The 19,862-nt window shown below is 35.7% G+C and overlaps 1 protein-coding gene and 1 non-coding gene across 2 annotated transcripts; both read left to right on the top strand.

Annotated features, from left to right (window-relative positions):
- Nucleotides 1-14,142: 14,142 nt before the first annotated feature.
- Nucleotides 14,143-17,032, top strand: LOC108988561 (ruvB-like 2). Its single transcript, XM_018961864.2, has 2 exons — nt 14,143-15,076; nt 16,119-17,032. The coding sequence occupies exons 1-2, from the start codon at nt 14,328-14,330 to the stop codon at nt 16,762-16,764; spliced, it is 1,395 nt and encodes a 464-aa protein (XP_018817409.1). The 5' UTR covers nt 14,143-14,327; the 3' UTR covers nt 16,765-17,032.
- A 2,400-nt stretch (nt 17,033-19,432) lies between these two features.
- Nucleotides 19,433-19,504, top strand: TRNAD-GUC. The gene has a single exon. It is a non-coding gene; the product is annotated as a tRNA-Asp (tRNA).
- Nucleotides 19,505-19,862: the final 358 nt, after the last annotated feature.

Raw genomic sequence — 19,862 nt, forward strand, 5'->3', positions numbered from 1 at the left:
AATAAAAAATCATTATAATATATAAATAAAAAAATCACTATAATATATAAATTAAAAATAAAATCACTATAATATATAAATAAAAAATAAAATCACTATAATATATAAATAAAAAATATTTATAACTATTATATATAAATAAAAAATAAAATCGCTATAATATATAAATAAAAAATAAAATCACTATAATATATAAATAAAAAATAAAATCATTATAATATTTATCTCTATTATATATAAATAAAAAATAAACTACTATAATATTTATCACTATTATATATAAATTAAAAATAAAATCACTATAATATATAAATAAAAAATAACATTACTATAATATTTATAACTATTATATATATATAAATAATCTCATTATAATATTTATCACAATTATATATAAATTAAAAATAAAATCATTATACTATTTATCATTATTATATATAAAAATAAAATAAAATCACTACAATATTTATTAATATTAAAAAATCACTATAATAAAATCATTATAATATTTATTATTAAAAATAAAATCACTATAATATTTATAGAACCCACACATTTTTCAACTACCTATTCAAAAGTTAACAACTCAACATACTTCACACATCCAAACAATTCAAAATACTTTTAATGGGATCCACAAACTCACTCTAATCTCTACTCATAACTATTCACAAACATTTTCAATATTTCTCAACACTTTTTAACACTCAAACGTACCCTAAACCCCTTGCCGAAGGAAAGGGATTCGCCTTACTTTTTCAGAGAGAAAAGAAGGCACTCAATTCGTACACGTATTTTAATTCAATTATCCCATATTAATTTGAATTATATTATCTTGAAGTTGGAGTACTTGGAGTACAGCTTGCATATATCATATATGGGACTGAGCACGGTGGGGCCCTTCAATATCTATAAATTAATGAAGGAGCCATGTACTGAAAGCTAGCGATCAAATATCGTTGGAATACGTTGACCATTAACATAGACTTCTTCCATCCACCGAAATGGTTGACTAAAATTAAATAGAAGAATTCGTAGCAAGTACTCGATCGGGTCCATCTAATTAATTAAGGAGGTGGCCATGGTCAATGTCAACCACACTAATTGTCATGTATTCCCGAAAACAGCATATATACTATACATATAATTAATTAGTTCTAATTACCAGGATTAAAATAATCATCATCGACATTAATTAATGATATATATATATATATATACTACTTAATTAATTAATGGTTGGGTGCCTAGCAAGCTTGCATCTATATTAATTCCTCTTAAGCATTGAAAACTCATCCTAGCTAATTAATTCTTTTCATAATCGACAAAAGTTTGTGTACAAGATCATTTATATACATATATATATATATAAGAAGATAAAATATATTAAGATTCCCTTCGATTCGGTCATGATCAACATCGAGAGGTCGAATATTTAATAAATTATGAATTAACTAAGTAGTACTACATATTCATCTTCGGACGGCCATAATTTGCGCGCATAGCTTCTATTTTTCATCTTCTTCCAATTCATCATGTTCTGTTTGGCTGTTTCTGATCATCGTCTAATTAACTATATATCTTAATTATATATAAGCGAGCATATATCGATACATTTAACATAGTGGATTTTGAAGTGGTCTAATTATCGCATGATGGTCCCTGGCCTGATCTTTCGTTCAATATATATTCCAACCTGCATATTATAATATATAATATTCTTTACTTTAATTTGACCAATTCATATATATATTAATTAATATTGTTTCCTTATATAATTACAAAATAAAGTATATATAGTTATATTCATTTCACGGCCTTTTCCAACTGCCCCGATCCAATACTTCAGTCGCCTCTAATGGCCATTGGACCGTACTCAAAACAAACCCTATCTCTTTCATGTCTCTCTGTCCATATATCGCTTTCATACATCCATTATAATAAACCCTAGCTCATGAGTGCAAATACCCAACGTCGTCCATACGTATACACGTATATATTTAAGCCCTTATAAACCCACCATCTTATATATCCAACCTCTGGCCTAACTTCTAATTCCCTAGCTCCATCGTACGTTAAGTAGTAAGTACTACAACTTTTTCCATTGTTCCTCTTCATTTTTCTTGCTTTCTCACAAGGCCAAAAATCATCAAGTGTTTAAGTTGGAACCTGGCCTAGCCTGCAACATGGGCAACAACGCGGCTAACAAGGATACAAGACTCAGCCGGTACTTGAAGGCACCCATTAGAATCCTGATCAAGATCAGGGAATTCTACGTCCAAGGCATGACTGAATTATCGGGTCGCTTTGAATACGGCACGGCCATGGGATGCCCCACTCCCCAAATATCCACTCTCCCTAAGAGCTTCAGCACCAACTCCTCCAGATCGGGCAACAACAATGAAGATTTCAGGGAGCTTATGAGGGCTGCATCTACTAGGGGCCTTGGCAATAAAGTTCAGGCGGATCTTCTTCGAAGACAGCAGGCCGTTGGCAACTCTCCAGCAACTCATGCTAGCTCTGCACCTGCTAATGTAACTCGGAGCCGCAGTGTTGCTTTTGGGAGGATAGATGAAGACAAGCCCTGCGATTTTGAAGAAGATATCAAGGTCAATGCAGATGTGAATCCAAGAAGCAGAAGCTACGCTGTCGCTAGGAGAAGTAGAGTGTTTTAAGATTATAGTATAGGGAAAGAAGAAATTAGGGAATTAAAATTCCTAATTATATATGTCTCCTTTGATGATCTTAATTTTAGTTTGTTGTTCTTTGTTTTTTCTTTTTACTCGATCGAAGCATGCATTTAGAGTGCCTGGTGTTTGGGATTTGTTTAGAATGTGACATTGTCAACGTTATTATTGTTTCCAAATTAAATACAATACTTAAAAAAATTATTCTGGGGAATAGAATACAGAATTTCGGTATTTGTTGTTTTATATTAAATAATGTATAGACGTGCACGTTAGAGATATATTTTTCTAGGCTTGCTCAATTAGGGAGCGGGATTCTGAGAGCAACTAACAAATCAAACGTGGAAAAGGATTGACATTGAAGCAGTAAAAACAGCGAAAAGTTGTGCACCTGATCAACTTTTGTGATCTGGAGATTATATAATATATATAGCAAAGTAACTAAAGTAACAAGTTTCGGTAGTAATTAGTATATAATTATTGCCAATGATTGAGGGAGTAGAATAATGACTGGCTGCCAAAGTTGATGAGGAAGTACTGAGTTCATCATGTTTTTCAAATATTACGTACGGGCCGGGCTGATTCAGTAGCTAGCTGGAGTTGGGTTAATTGTGGCTTTAAAGCATGCATGGTTCTCTCCCTTGTTGCTTCAACAATTTTAATTTATGGAATAAGTCGACGTACGTCATATATTATAGAATCTTAACAAATATTTAATTTTGAATATTGTTTTCTTCAATAACAAGCATACTCCCTCGTGTATATTTATAATGCTTTGTATCACAAAATCTCATGTCACAATCATTCTATCAATAACATTACCATGATTACAACATATTAGTTTGAATTTGAACTTTCTTGATTATCTTTTGTTTTCTCCTTCTTATCCTTATCTTCAAGGTCATGGTTGAGTTGGTGTTTATTCTTACCTTGAGATTCATTAGAATCTGGTCTGTTACGCCCCTTCAATCACAACCGTATTTCTGCATGAATGTTGAGAGTGTCGTGGAGTACTGTATAGAAGTTGACAGAACTGAGCTGTCAAAAGAGCTTTGGTGAATGTGTCAGCAACTCGTTCTTTGCTGGAGATGAACTTCACTACTAGTAGTTTTTGTGAGACTTGTTCCCTTACAAAATGTAGATCAAGTTTAATGTTCTTCGTGCAGGCATGATAGATTGGGTTTTTCGTTAAGTAAATAGCATCGACAACGTCACACCAAAGTACAGGTGGATCGCTGATATGAATGCTCAGCTCTCAAAGCAATGACTTGAGCCATATGAGTTCTGCAACTGCATTAGAGACTGCTCGATATTACTCAGCCTCTATGCTTGACCAATCAACTATAGGTTATTTTCAAGAACTCCAGGACACAAGGTTTGACCCAAGAAACACATAGTAACTACTAACCAATCAACTGTCATCGGGGCAACCAAGACATCTGAGAACGTATTGAGTTGATGTGAGGATTTGTAACCGAGAAGAAGATCATGATGCATTGTTTGGCGAAGGTAGTGCAAGATCCTTTTAACTACACTCCAGTGTTTCTTCGTTGGACGTTGCATATATTGACAAACCTTGTCCACTGCAAATGATAAGTCTGGACGAGTGAATGAGAGATATTATTAGAGGGAGTCCACAACGCTTTGATAGAGTGTTGGATCACTAAAAGCGTCACCCTTGAACTGGGATAGGTTCATTGTAGTGGACATGGGGGAGGATACATGTTTAGACTGATGCATATTTGTCTTCTGGAACAGATCCTGGATATATTATTGCTAAGATAAAAACAAATCATTAATTTGATATTGGGCTTCTATCTCCAGAAAGTAATGAATTGGCCAAGGTCCATTAAAGCAAACTCTATCTGGAGTGTAGTGATTATATGTTGAAGAGACGTTGAGCTAGGTCTAGTTATTAAAGCAAATACCTCTAGATTTCATAATGGCCAAAAATCTATTTAAGTACTAAGAGAGTTAAGGATTCTCACCTACAATATAATTATGTCTCTAATCATCAAGAGACATTTAAAAGTAACATTATTAAGGTGATTATCTATTGAATTGAAATGAGAGAGTTATTTTTTCTAACTATTATTATTTAATGTCGTGGATTATACAAAATCAAATATCTTTATATTTAATGTTTCATATTAAAATATTTAATAATTCAAAACTTCTCATAATTTCTTTCTTAAATATCACTCAAACACAAACGTTTTTCAATTTTAAATTTTTAACTTTTTTATTTAATAATTACCTTGATCATCAATATTTGTTGGCCACATATAATCTTAATTAAGGAAAGATGTGTAAATCGCACTATGAAGTAATTTTTCTGAATCATTATCTTGAAATTGATAAATAACTGATAATATTATAATTGATTATATTTTTCGTATCTTTATGTTGTATTATCTATATGGAAAAATATACTGAGTTTTCCAATTGTGAAAATCTACCAACATATATGCCCTGGCCCCTGATCATGAAACTTTATGGGGTTTACTATTACTGATTAATTAAATATTAGATGGTTACTTTATATATATATATATATTGTCTGTATATATCTATTGATTATATATGTCGGTAAGAGTGACATGTGATCTTTGTTTTGTGGATTGGACTAAGTAATAAGTATTACGATATATAGTAATATTTAATTTATAAATGAGACGTACAACACTGGCAATAACCATTTAATGATGTACACCAAATTCTCTATATCGATTCCATGCCATTTGACTATATAATAGTATATATTGATGTGTGGTGGCATCCTCAGCATCACCCACTTGCTTCTATCCAGCAAGCAGGGTCCTTAAAAAACTTAAGCATTTTTACAGGCTGTGCAAAATAATAATATAAGCAGTTTAGATTTAGGTCTCGTTTATTTTTATAGATGAGATGAATTGAGATTAAAATTAAAAAACTGAATAAATTATTGTTATAATATATTTTTTAATATTATTTTTATTTTGAGATTTGAAAAAGTTGATTTGTTTATTTTATTTTGTATTGAAATTTGAGAAAGTTGTAATGATTATATGAGATGAGATGTTTTTTGAAAACAAACAAGATAATAGGGACGTTCCCGATTAGCATAAGTATTCCAAGTTCAAAGATTTTATCTTCTAATGTCTTTTACACAATCAAGCAGCAAATTTTATAGCAAGAAAAAGGGAAAGTGGCATCAATATCAGATACTTAGGAAATTCTCCTCTTCCTTTCAAGTTGAAGGGAGTGATTCGTTTGGATAAGATTGGGCTTCCATATGTTAGACGTTAATTTTTTAGACTGGATGTTAATAGTTTTATGGTTTTGGTGGGTTTTTGTGATTTTTCAGGTTTGTTATTTGGGAAGGGTTTGTTTTGTAAGTATTTTTGTTTTGGAATTGCAAGGTATTCATCCGCCATAAATGAGTGTTTTTCTAATAAAACTGGGTAGAGGTCACTCTTGGACATGTGACATTGACTCTTAAAAAAAAAAAAAAAAGTCTTTCCATTTCATCCAAACCCTATCCTGAACTACTTAGGCATGGTTTGGTTTCACAAACCTTTCAAACCATCTCATTCTATCTCATTTCAACATCTAAACACCATTAAAAAACAAACACTTTTGAATTTCAAATTTTTCATTTTTTCAACTTTTTAACTTTTTCAAACACAAAAAACAATTCAACTTTTTCAAATTTCAAAACAAAAATAATATTAAAAGATTATATTCTAACTCTCTTTTAATCTTATAATTTTTTTATTCAATTTTTTATCACTCATTTTCCAAAGTCCTATAAAAATTTTAACTCAAATCATTTCACAACTTTTCACAAATTATCTCACTATTATTTACATATTTTTTTATTTCATCTTATCTCATTTTATCTATAAACTAAACCAGACCTTAGTGTTTTATTATTTCCATTATCTCGAAAGATATAGATGCAGACTCAGTGGATGAGAGTGAATTTGTCCTAACCAATCACGATGTGTGGTCTCTAGACCAAACAGACATGCACTCCAGAGAGAAAGCTAAATGAATAATAAGAGCATGGAAGACACCAACTAAATCAAATACAAAGGAAGAGATGTTACCCAATCTATGAATAGGTTCACAGAATTTAGAGACCCCTCCCAGCCCTTTTCTTTGCAAGAAAAACTATATTGTTCACCAGTTGTCCCTACGCCAAAAATTTGATACTCACCAATTTATGCTTCCAAGTATAAAAGCAGAACTAGTGTATTCGGTGAGCTTCCAAGTTCATTTCCTCAAGAACAATGGGTGTCACTAGTTTTACAATGAAAAAAAATGTATAAGAAAAAGAAAGCAATCACAAGATAAAATGACTAGTTGTATTCTGAGTTTTATATATGATCAAGGGTTTACAAAATTAAAGAATGAATTATGGAATATGTATGGAGGATGTGGGGAACATAGATGCAAGTATCCGATTGTACTTTAGTGAAAATTTTAGGTTTCATTTTGAGAATAAAAACATTAATGAGATTTAAAATCCATACATATTGAAATTAAAAACTCTGTATGTATCTAAACAGATTCACCCAAAATCGATGCAATCAAACTCTGAATTAAGAAAAGTCTAAGAAACAATTTAACAAACACTTGGACTGCAAGTTAGGGTTTTATCGGAATCGAATAAAAGTTTGAATTGCTGAGTGCTATCCGTTGTTATTAATCCAATCAAGGAACCATCAACTTGAAATGAAACACCCAAACCCAATCAGGTATCGTGTGGCCTTGGGCCATGAATCCTACACTGGAATAATTTTCATATGTTAGTATGCCTTGCAACAGGCCGAGCATTAATATGGGAATGGGCCCTTTAATCATTTTGCCTATTATTAAGACCATCTCTTCAAAATATTGATTATCTTAGCATTTGAGACAAATATATCATGCCCTACAACTTAGGGTTCCTAATTTTGATCTAAGAGTGGAGATTAATCCAACTGAAATAAAAGACTAATAACAAACAAAGAGTAGAAATAATTACAGGGGAAAATACACCTAGTTTTAAAACCAGCTTTTATTCCTCATCTAAAAATAATAATCTTTATTATAAAATAAAATAATGAAGTTTACTAAATATTTTTAAGAGAAATAAAACCATCTAAACAAATAGAGTTTTTAACATAAAATATAATAATGAATATTCAATAACACTCTTAAAGAACTAAAATCATTTAAATAAAATGATTTTCTAAAACTATCTATTATTTTTTTTTTGCTCCAAAAATATAAAGAGGCTTACTTTCAAAATTGGGCTTGGTTCAATAACACTAAAAATACCCCATTTAAAATAATTTTGGGCATTTAAAATATTTCGAAGACTTAAAAACACTGGACTCCATTAAAAAAATCATATGTCAATTTAAAATACAACTTCAGGATTTAAAATGCAAAGGCAAGACTCGAGAGAAAATGAGTGGTTGGTCATAAGACGCCACATGCAATGAGACACTAGGAGTTACCTCGAAGGCACGACCATCAAGAACCGAATGCCAAGGGGACCTAATTGAAAATTTATGGAGGGCGGCTTCGCCATAGGGGAACTCTTAGCCTTTCCCAAACATGAAGAAAAAATTATGATCCCAATTATTCATGAGAGAATATTGGGACTCCAGGTGAATGACTCGGTAGCCAGTATGTAAACGGAAGCTGCATTGATTCCTCCCATGCTTCCGCATGCCATGGACAAATAGGTATTCGCAGGCAGTCATATCAGGATTCTCAACCCTAGAGCCTGCCTCCAAATAACACTGCAAGACAAAAGAATTCTCCAAGCATTAGGTACTAGCTGAGCGAGGGTCCCAGATAGTCTAAAACATCAAGAATGGAGTGACAAAAGTAAAGCTTCAATCCCATCTCAAACATGCCAATATATAGCCTCACTCAGATGGCATAGCCATCATGGTTCACAATCCTCACATGAGAGTTAGGAAGACTATGCCTAACCGAGTTAGGAACCCCAAACCAATCTCTCACAGAGCGCTACCCACTGACTCCCTTCGAAGTTAGTGGGTTGAGAGGTCTCATGGCCACGAGTAGGGGTGTAACTAGTCCGGTTCGGTCCGGTTTTGGATAAAATCTAGGACCAAACCGGTATGTACCGGTTTTGTATTTTTCGAAACCGATTACGCACCGGTTACCCTCCTAAACCGGTACTTCCGGTTTTACCGGTTTCCTGTCCGGTCCGGTCCAGTTTTTCAGTTTTTAAAAAATATAAGTTTCACAATTTGTCATTAAAAATTTGTTTATAAAAAAAAAAATTTGATTTAAAAAAAATTGTTTTATACTTTTATTAATATATTAGACTATATAATAGTATTAATATTAGACTATTGGTATAGTTATAAGTTATATATTAGTATTAGTTATAAACTTTTAGTGATTTAGTATTAACATTTTATGTAATAATTTATAAATTATAATAAGAAATTATTTCATATATGAATATATATATTATATATAAAATTTCACATAAAAATTTATAATTATACATTATATATAAAACTTATATACATTAATATTTAATATATAAAAAATATTTTTTATAAAACTTATATATAAAAATATTATTTTTTATTTTTTTAATAAATCGGTCCGGTCCGGGCCAAAAAATTCTGGAACCGGAACTAGCCGGTTTTTACATTTTAAAAACTAGTTCCGGACCGGATCGGTTCAAAACTGGGAAAACCGGTCCGGTCCGGACCAATTTTCCGGTTTGAGTTTACACCCCTAGCCACGAAGGACGCCGAATGGTGGATGCACACAGGGAGCATAATGCAAGGAGTTATAGGGAGCCATGTGAACAAAGGAAAGCAGAAGTTTGCAAGTAAAGAGAGGGAGAATAACTTGAAAGCCAGAGAAGAAAATGAAAGGTATTGTTTTGGGATGGTTTTGGGGGACAGACAGAAGATGCAAAGCATGGATTCAAAAAGAAGAATGCCATGTGTGAAGTATAGAGGAGCCATGTCGAGCGGATCCTGCATTTCATGCTACACAAAGGGACATGTCTGATAGGTCTTTAGATTTCATGCCCCCAATGAGCATAACCGCACAACTTGTACAGGACATGTGTCTAAAGAGTCGTACCGAATTCAAAAAAATAGAACAAGGGGAGGATTCAGGAGAAAATAAATTCCAGAAAACACGTATGGCGAAAATTCAGAGTAGGGTTAGGCAACGGGGCCCCGCCCTCTGCTGCCCCGCCTCGCCCCCGCCTCGCACCTCGCCCCCGCCCATGCGAGGCAGGGGTTCCGGCCCGCTCGAGCGAGGTGTTGGGGGACCCGCCCGCACCCTTGGAGGCCTGCGGAGGCTGGGGACGGAGGGGGCTAAGCCCTGCTTCGATTTTCCCCCACCCCACTTAAATATATATATATATAATTAAAATTATAAATATATATATAACCCTTAAGTAAATGAAACAGCGTCGTTTGTCCATGACAAAATGGTGCCGTTTCAACTTTAGTTAAGCTCCCCCCCAATCCGAAACCCATCTCGAACTCTATCTCTCTCAAACTCACTCTCTCTCGCGCTCTCTCAGTCTCTCTGTCTTTCTCGGTTGATCTCTTCTATCTCTCGCACGACTGCACGAGCACCACCGGGACTCCACCGTCATTTGAACTTCGCATTCGCCACCACTCCATAGGTAAGACATCCGAAATTCGAAATTTTATTTTTTGAATTTTGGATTGGAGATTGGATGAAGGATGGGTTGAATTAGAGATGGATGATGTGAATGATTGTGAATTATGTGCTGTGGATTGATTTGTGCATGTGTTTGAAATTTATCTCTTCTCTCTGTTTGTTTGTTTTTGTTTTTGTTTTTGTAGTTTGTATTTTACTATTTTGGGTGTTCAAATTTGGAACACTAAATTGATTTAGGGGTTTCGATTGAAACTCCTGAAATCCCTAAATCAATTTAGGGATTCAATTCGAAACTCCTAAATAAATTGATTTAGGGGTTTCAATCCAAAACCTCTAAATTTTGTTGGCTTTGCACTTTGCCTTATTTTTTCATTTGTGGTGTATTATTATAATTCTTTTTATATCGTGTGTTGATTGATTTTATAGTTTTTTATTGTGTTGTGGAATTAGGAATGTCTTGTTAAATAGATTTCACTGATAGCTCTCATACCCCTACCAGTACCCCTACCCCAGAACCTAACCCTACTCCAACCCCTAGGAGTGAGAGTATACCTTGCCCCACCCCAAGCCCACACAAAGTAAGAAACTTGTTTCTGTAGTTTGGTCTCATTTTACCAAACTAGAGGGTGGTGATCCCAATAACCCCCAAGCTTAATGTAATTATTGTGGAAAATATATGGATGTCACTATAGAAAACATGGTACATACCAGTTAAAGGTCCATTTAGAGGAACAATGCAAGAAGAGTTCAATATTAAGATCTTTACTAGAGAAGAGTCAATCTAGACTAAAAATTGGACTAAAAAAAATGACGGATGGGAGTAATGGGGGTCTAACGTTGAAGGGGTATACAAAAAATAATGCTGATAAGTGTAGAAGGAAGTTAGTTCGTCTAGTTATTATAAATGAGCTACATTTTCAGTTTGTGGATGGGAGAGGGTTCCAAGAATTTGTCCAAGAATTGAAATTTAGATTTACGCTTCATTCTCGTCACATTGTAGCAAAGGATATTAAAAAGGTGTACTGGAAAGATAAAGATATTTTGAGGGGCCAATTGGCGGGTTTGGTAGTTTGCCTCACTAGTGATACTTGGACTTCTATCTAAAATTTCAATTATATGTTTTTGACTGTTCATTTTATTGATTCTGATTGGATTCTTCATAAAAAAATTATTAAGTTTTGTCAAATAATTGATCACAAAGGTGAAATAATTGGGAAGACCTTGGAGGCCTCAATAAAGGGTGGGGTTGGCACGGGTTTTGATAGTTTTGGTTGATAATGTCTCGTTTAATGATATTGCCTTGGGATATCTGAAAACTTATCTTAGAGAGGCAAATAAGACATTCTTGGGTAGTGAATATTAGCATATTAGATGTTCTGCACATATTTTGAATCTAATTATGACTGAGGGATTGAAAGATGTTGATGATTTGGTTGCAGGAGTTAGACTGGCTGTGAAATTTGTGAGGTATTCTCCTTCTAGATTGGAGAAATTCAAGATTATTACCAATACTGTAGGCATAACATCAAAGAAGGGTTTTTGAACTGATGTTCCTACCAAATGGAACTCAATCTTCTTGATGTTGGAGGCAGCCCAAGAATATAAGGCAGCCTTTCAATTATTGGGTGATAAAGACATTCAATATGTCAAATACTTTGATTAGCACGAGGGATTAGGAAAGCTTAATGATGATGATTGAGAGCTAGTTTATACTTTTGTTGATTTTCTCGGGCTTTTTTACGATGTCACATTGAAGTTATCTATTTCTTTGTACCCTACATCCCATGAATTTTGTCAACAAATATGTAGGGTGAAAGAAGAATTAGACGACATTTGTAGGGGTTCCAACCTCAGGATAAGGGGGATGGCATTGACCATGAAGGTCAAATATGACAAGTATTGGGGAGATTTGACTTGACTATATGTGGATGTTATTCTTGATCCCCGTCTGGAAATTTCAGGCATGTTATATGGTTTGAGACTTGCGCACAATCAGGCATGGACTGATCTTATTGGTAGATGGCCCGAGACACCCTGGCTAAATTATATGATGAGTTTAATGCAATTAAGGGTAGTACTGCATCTATTACACCTACACCTACTCCAACACCTCATCTAGACACTGGGGCAACAAAGAAGCGTAGATTGGCATGGATTAAGACCCTCACATATAATCACACACTAGTCCATCAATCTACGGAAGTGGTTTCAGAGTTAGAAAACTATTTGTCAGGGGATCTTATTCAAGATGATGATGATTTTGACATATTAAGATGGTGGAAAGCAGCATCAAAGAAATATCCCATCATTTCTAAGATTGCTAGTCGTATGTTGGTCATCCCTATTAGCATTGTTGCCTCGGAGTCAGCCTTTAGTACCGGAGGGCGCATATTAGATCATTTCTGTAGTTCATTGTCTCCTACAATTGTGGAGGCATTAATATGCACACATAATTAGACGATAGGAAATGATATTTATGTTCCAGATGTTTTAGATCTTAAGGAAACCGGCGAAGGGGGTGGTGATTAATCTGAATCTGGACCATTTGATAATTGTTATTTTTATTTTATTATTTTAATTTATTTATATTCATTTTGATTTCATCAGTATTGATTTTATTATTGATTGTTGTAGCAACACATGAGACGACTCATACGATGTCTACCTCCACTGCAATATGAATATGTGCTCAAACCTCAAAAGACTACCCATCCTGGCCGCCCCAAATGTCACAGTCAAAAACCCAAATAACTCGCTTCTATCTTTAGATTTTTAATTTCTTAGAATATTGAAATTTAAATCAATTGTACATATTATGTATTTGATTTGTAATTTTGTAATGTTGATGCAATGTCTTTTGGACATTTTTTTGTTTGTAATTTTGTAATTTTTTAGACTTTCTATTTTATTTTTATAATAGTTTAGTTATTATTATTATTTATTAGTTCATTAGGTAGTAGACTTCTAGTCTATAGTAGTACTTCATTGGAGTCTAAATTAGTAAATTTTTATCATGTATATATTATTTTTATTCCTGTAATTTTTTTTCTTTTTTTAATCAAGTTTTTTAACTCTTTTTTTTTATAAATAACTTCTAATTTTATGGGCCCAAAATGACCCAGAAGCTATTTTTGGGACATTTTAGACCCATTTGAGCGATTTCTGGGCCAGCCTTTGGCCTAGTAGGGGGTTGGGGAGGCAGACGGATGACCCCCCACCTGCACCTCGTTATTCGGGATGGGGTACCCGAAGTCTCAAGGATGGGGGCGGGTAGTACCCCTAATTCAGAGTGTAATATTGGGCCTAAGTCCATTGGGATGGCAAGAAAAGAAACACGAGTGGTTAAAGCTGGTGGGTACCATAAGAGGTGGGCCTAAGTTTATTGAAATTTAAAAATTCATAAAAAAAAAATTAAAAATAGGTTAAATATAAAATTAAAAAAAAAAGTTAAAATTTGACTTCGCTTTGACAAATCAAAATGATTAAAGCCCGTTTGGATTTAGAGGTTATATCACCTCATCTCATCCTATTTAGTTTCAATTAAAAATCTCATTTCTAAAACCAAACCGTCAAAAATCGTTAACCTTAAAAAAATAAAAAATAAAATAATTATTAATAAATTTTGTTATGTATAAGTAAATTTACGTATCAATCTGTATATTAATATTGTTATCTTCATATTCTAAATTTAAATTAATATTATTTTTAATAAAATTTACTTTCTAATTAATCATATTAAATATGTACACGTATTAATATGCAGAATCCTTTATAATTAGATTTTTTCATTATTAATTGACCGATAAATAGAAAATGGGTGCACGGCCCTGCTCGGTACTCACCGAGCGTAGCAGAGGCTGCGTGGTAGCCGCCAGGGAAGTAAAGAGTGAGTGATTTGGCTTCACATTCACCAAATCTAGAAAACCCCTAAACCCTAAACGCATCACTGTCTCCCACCACCATACAATAGTCATGGCGGAGCTGAAACTCTCAGAGAGCCGAGACCTAACCCGTATAGAGCGCATTGGCGCACACTCCCACATTCGTGGGCTGGGTCTCGACTCTGCCCTTGAACCTCGCCAAGTCTCCGAGGGCATGGTGGGTCAGGCTGCCGCCCGCAAGGCTGCCGGAGTCATCCTCCAGATGATCAAAGAGGGCAAGATTGCCGGCCGTGCCGTTCTTTTAGCGGGCCAGCCCGGCACCGGCAAGACCGCCATCGCCATGGGCATGGCCAAGTCACTGGGCCTTGAGACCCCCTTCGCCATGCTTGCTGGAAGCGAGCTCTTCTCCCTCGAGATGTCCAAGACCGAGGCCCTGATGCAGGCCTTCCGCAAGGCTATCGGCGTGCGCATTAAGGAAGAGACCGAGGTCATCGAAGGCGAGGTCGTCGAGATCCAAATCGACCGCCCGGCCGTCTCCGGGGCAGCCTCCAAGACCGGTAAGCTCACCCTGAAGACCACTGAGATGGAAACCGTGTACGATCTGGGCGCCAAGATGATCGAGGCGCTGGGGAAGGAGAAGGTACAGAGTGGAGACGTCGTCGCCATCGACAAGGCCTCCGGGAAGATCACGAAGCTCGGGAGGTCCTTCTCTCGATCCAGGGACTACGATGCCATGGGACCCCAGACCAAGTTCGTGCAGTGTCCCGATGGGGAGCTCCAGAAGCGTAAGGAAGTCGTGCATTGCGTAACGCTTCACGAGATCGATGTCATCAATAGCAGGTAAGTGGTGCTCTTTGAAAAGCAGAAGAAGGTGTCTTTTGCAAAGTTTGATGCTTTGGTATTATCATAAGTATGAAAATGAGAAGCAAAAGAAGTTTTCTTGTGCAGAGCTAAATTTGTTTGAATTTTTCTATATCAATTTTCGTTAGAATGAATTCTCATGTAATCTTGAGACCATGTTGGTGGCTGCCCTGTTTCTTGCTTTCGTTGTTGTACCGTTGGTTCTGTTTACCAGGCCATAACCACCATTGAATTTCTACAGTTGCACTCTATATTTTGTTTGCTGTATTATTTCTAGGTAGAGAAGCCAAAAACTTCTTTCCCCTACTCTCGAAATTAAGATAAACAAGGGTACCTGGTCTCTTTACTAAGGCCTCTTTTTTTCGAAAGTTAAAAGTTAAATAAAATGTTGTTAGAATATATTTTTTTAAAATTATTTTTGTTTTGGAATTTGAAAAAGTTAAATTATTTATTTTATTTTATGTGAAAATTTGAAAAAATTGTAATGATGAGATGAGATGAGATGAGAATGTTTGTGAAAACAAATGAGGCCTTAAGTCTTAATTCTATGCCTATTGAGCCTTATTGATACCTGACGGAGTTTTAATCACAGTTGTGGTGAATAACAAGCTGCGGTTAAGTGATTAGAGCTCAAGTTTGGCTTCTTGAATTGCTTTGCCGCTTATTTAGTGTTAAATCAAGCTTTGATATGCTCATTTTATAAGGATTCAAATTTAAGGGCATCTGTGTTTTGGAAGAAAGAGGATGTTAGCTTCTTTTGGAAGTAAAACAGTACGAATCTCGCAATCAAAGAAATGGAAATTGAGAATTCAATTTATTGTAGGACTTATTACTCTTTATAAGAGAACATGCCTACTTATGTTATCGTCTTCTCTTTTTGGCTAGATGCTTTCATGACAACTGGCTGTATTGAAGATTATTTCTTTTTTCCCACCATAGATCAAGCTAAGGTGTTGCTTGTTGTAGGCTGCTGGTTAATTTTCCTGTTTTTATCTCTGACTGTCTTATCCATCAATTTCAGGACACAGGGATTTCTGGCTCTCTTCACCGGTGATACTGGTGAAATCCGTGCAGAAGTGAGGGAACAAATTGACACAAAGGTGGCTGAGTGGAGAGAGGAAGGGAAGGCAGAGATGATACCTGGTGTTCTCTTCATTGATGAGGTGCACATGCTTGACATTGAATGCTTTTCTTTTCTGAATCGTGCTTTGGAGAATGAGATGGCTCCCATATTAGTTGTCGCTACAAACAGAGGGATCACCACAATCCGAGGCACAAATTACAAATCCCCACATGGGATTCCAATAGATCTCCTCGATCGCCTACTTATTATCACAACCCAGCCTTACACAGAGGATGAAATCCGCAAGATTTTAGACATCAGGTGCCAAGAGGAAGATGTGGAAATGTCTGAAGAGGCAAAATGTTTGTTGACGAAAATTGGGGTAGAAACATCATTGAGATACGCCATTCATCTCATTACAGCTGCTGCATTGGCTTGCCTGAAGCGGAAGGGAAAGACTGTGGAGATGGAAGACATTAACCGGGTTTATCATCTGTTTTTGGATGTGAAGAGATCAACACAGTACTTGATAGAGTTTCAGAACCAATACATCAATGAAACTGGAGATGGTGACGAAGATGATGCCAATACAATGGTTTCCTGAAGTTGTTTTTGACTTGAAACTGGTTGTGTTTTTTTCATCCGTGTTTGCTAGTTTTCTATGTGCAGGCCGAGTACTTTATCTTTTGGGTGCGGTATCTGCAGCATGTTTGTAAGAGGCTCTTGCAATTGTATGGCGAGATGCTTGTTCTGTATACCTGCACGTATTGTTTGTGGACATATAGTATGCATGATCTAGCTATTAGACTCTTTTGGGTTCCACAAAAGCAGAAATGAGGCGCTCACTTGGATGCATAATCCCTTAAAAAGTACACAAACTTGTGAATAGTCGTGGAGTCTTGGAAAATGCTACTACCAGTACCAGAAGTGGACTTGGACCATATATATTGAACTTTTTTCGGGATCCCATTTTATGGGCTACTATCGGAGAAATGAATTCAGCGAAGTCACTGAATATGTTATCTTGGATTGGACCTATTAACATTGACATGTGTTAATGTGATACAAGGTCCATATGGCTGCTTAGCAGGCGATTCTGTATGGTAAAGAAACATCCCCTCATCCATATATCAGTCAATATAGAAAAGAGAAATGTTTTAATAAAAAAGATCCGTAAAAGTAAATTTTACTTTCACAAATTGACAAAGTTTTATATAATAATTTTGAGGTGTTAAAGTTTTAACATATTTGTATCCCCAAGTCCCTAATCTCCATCATTTAGGGTTTCTTTTATTTCTAGGATATGTCTCTGGATGTAAGATTTACTTTAAAATCTCTAATTATAAAAATTTTAGAGATGGATTTTTTGGGTTTTGTGAAAATGGTGGAACCTATTAATAATACGTTTGAATTGTGATAGTTTTTGAGATATGTTTATTTTTTTCTAGAAAAAATAGTATTACATTGAACACGTGTTCAGGAAGAAAAACATAAAAGAAATTTCAAGTTTTGATTACATCATGTATTTGTAATTGTGTCGGGAAGAGTTTGCAGTAGTGCAGGAAACTGAGTCTGCATCTGCAGCATGTTTAACTGATTCAGATAAAACACTAACATCCCTGCTCAAACACGGGCGAGTTCACGAAGCATGAGTTTGGATTGAGGCAAAAGGAACCGAGACGAAGTTAATCCTTTAGTGATCACATCTGCTAGCTGAGCATGAGTGGAAATGAAACGCAGCACAAGATCTTTGTTGAGGATTTTCTCGCGAATGAAGTGACAGTCCACTTCAATATGTTTAGTCCTATCATGGAAAATTGGATTTGCTGCAAGGGATGAAATTCTAAGATTATCACACCACAGCACAAGTGGAAAGGAAAGGTGGGTATGGAGGTCACACAGCAGCATATGAAGCCAATGTAATTCAGCAGTTACAATAGCCATGGAACGATACTCTGATTCAATGCTCGAACGAGAGACCATCGGCTGTTTTTTGGCACACAAGGAGACCATACGTGGCCCAAAGAAGATGGCAAAAACTGTAGTGGATCGTTTGTCATTAATAAGACCAGCTCAATCTTAGTCACAAAAGGCATTAAGATGGAAAGAGCCCTTGCAAAAACAAGCTATTATGTAGAGAGCCCTTGAGGTAACGTCGGACTCGCTTAGAAGCAGGCCAATGAGCTGTGGTGGGAGACTGAAAAAATTGACAAAGATGGTTCATTCTGTAAGCAATTTCAGGTCTAATGAGAGTGCAATATTGTAATGCACCAACAACTTGTCTATAGACAGTCACATTTTCAAAAGGATAATGACCTGCAAGCTGAGATAATTTAGAGCCTGAAGCAACTTGCGTGTAGCAAGGCTTAGCCCCAGCCATTTTGGACCGGGTAATTTAAAATAACAACAGATGAATCACGGGTGATTTTGATCCGCAAGAAGTAGTGCAAAGGACCTAAGTCCTTGAAAGCAGATTCAAACTTCAGACATGAGATAAGAAGCAGTAGAAATCGCAAATTACTACCTGTAATTATAATGTCATACACTTAAACTAAGAGAAACACATTTATGTCGTCACAGTGGAAAACAAAAAGAGAGTAATCAAGCTTAGATTCCATAAAACCCAAGTACGGTTTGTGAAAATCTATCAAACCAAGCCTGAAGGGATTGTTTCAAACCATAGAGTGCTTTATTTAGTTTGTAAACAAGAGATGGATGGTCAGAGTCAATAAAGCCAGTTGGCTGCTCCATATAAACTTCCTCATTGAGATGTCCATACAAGGAAACATTTAATCGGCACAAAGGTCAGTCAAAGTGAACTACAGGTTTAATAATGCGCATAGTTACAAGTTTAATAACAGGACTGAATGTGTCCGTGTAATCTAAACCATCTTCCTATTGCAATTCCTTCGCTACTAAACGCATCTTCATCTACCACTTCTCCTCCAACATCCCTGTATCAATCTGCTTAAACTACTTGGTGGAGAACATATTTAACTCTTGAAGATAATGCTTTTCTCTAACTTTGTTGCAAATATCACCTCATAATTGGAAGTACACTAAGATGGCAGCTTGATTTATTAAACCACGATTGACAAAACTTTTCTATTAAGCATTCAAAGCTATAAAATGAGCTAAATATCACATCATGTATCTCTTACTCTCAATGTAGACTCTAAAAACTGGATAAGAGAGCATCTTAATCTTAATACATATATATTTCGATACTCTATGAGTTAATAAAAAAACTGAGTCTTCAATTTTATCAACGAGTCGTTGTAGTATAGTGGTAAGTATTCCCGCCTGTCACGCGGGTGACCCGGGTTCGATCCCCGGCAACGGCGCTATTTTTGGTCACCGGTACGTTTTTCCTACGTGACCTCGCGGATTTTCATGACTCCCAGAAAGCTGGCGGTGAACCCGGGATTGGAGGCGAGGTGAGATGCTCGTGTCACCATGGAGTATCAGAACGGGGCCACTTTGCGTCTCGACGATCGGGTCCCCATTCATATGGGGGTTACATTGGCGCTGGGGGATTTGGTTCGGGTGATTCTCTCCCTTTGGCAGTTTTGAAGAACTTAGTGAAGCAACAATTAAACCAAATGCAGGCTTTAGGTAGTTTTGTTTCCAGAATTCTATCTGAGGGAGTTTGGGAGGTGAAGGAAGGGGACGGGGGTATTGGGTTGTGATCGAGCAGTGTGC

This window comes from Juglans regia, chromosome 12 (genome assembly GCF_001411555.2).
Source record: "Juglans regia cultivar Chandler chromosome 12, Walnut 2.0, whole genome shotgun sequence".
Lineage (NCBI taxonomy): Eukaryota > Viridiplantae > Streptophyta > Magnoliopsida > Fagales > Juglandaceae > Juglans > Juglans regia.

Excerpts from the sequence above, each read along its gene's own strand:
- LOC108988561 (XM_018961864.2), top strand. The coding sequence starts at position 14,328 with ATGGCGGAGCTGAAACTCTCAGAGAGCCGAGACCTAACCCGTATAGAG. Across the intron at positions 15,077-16,118 it reads ATCGATGTCATCAATAGCAG|GACACAGGGATTTCTGGCTC; the intron begins GTAAGTGGTGCT and ends CATCAATTTCAG.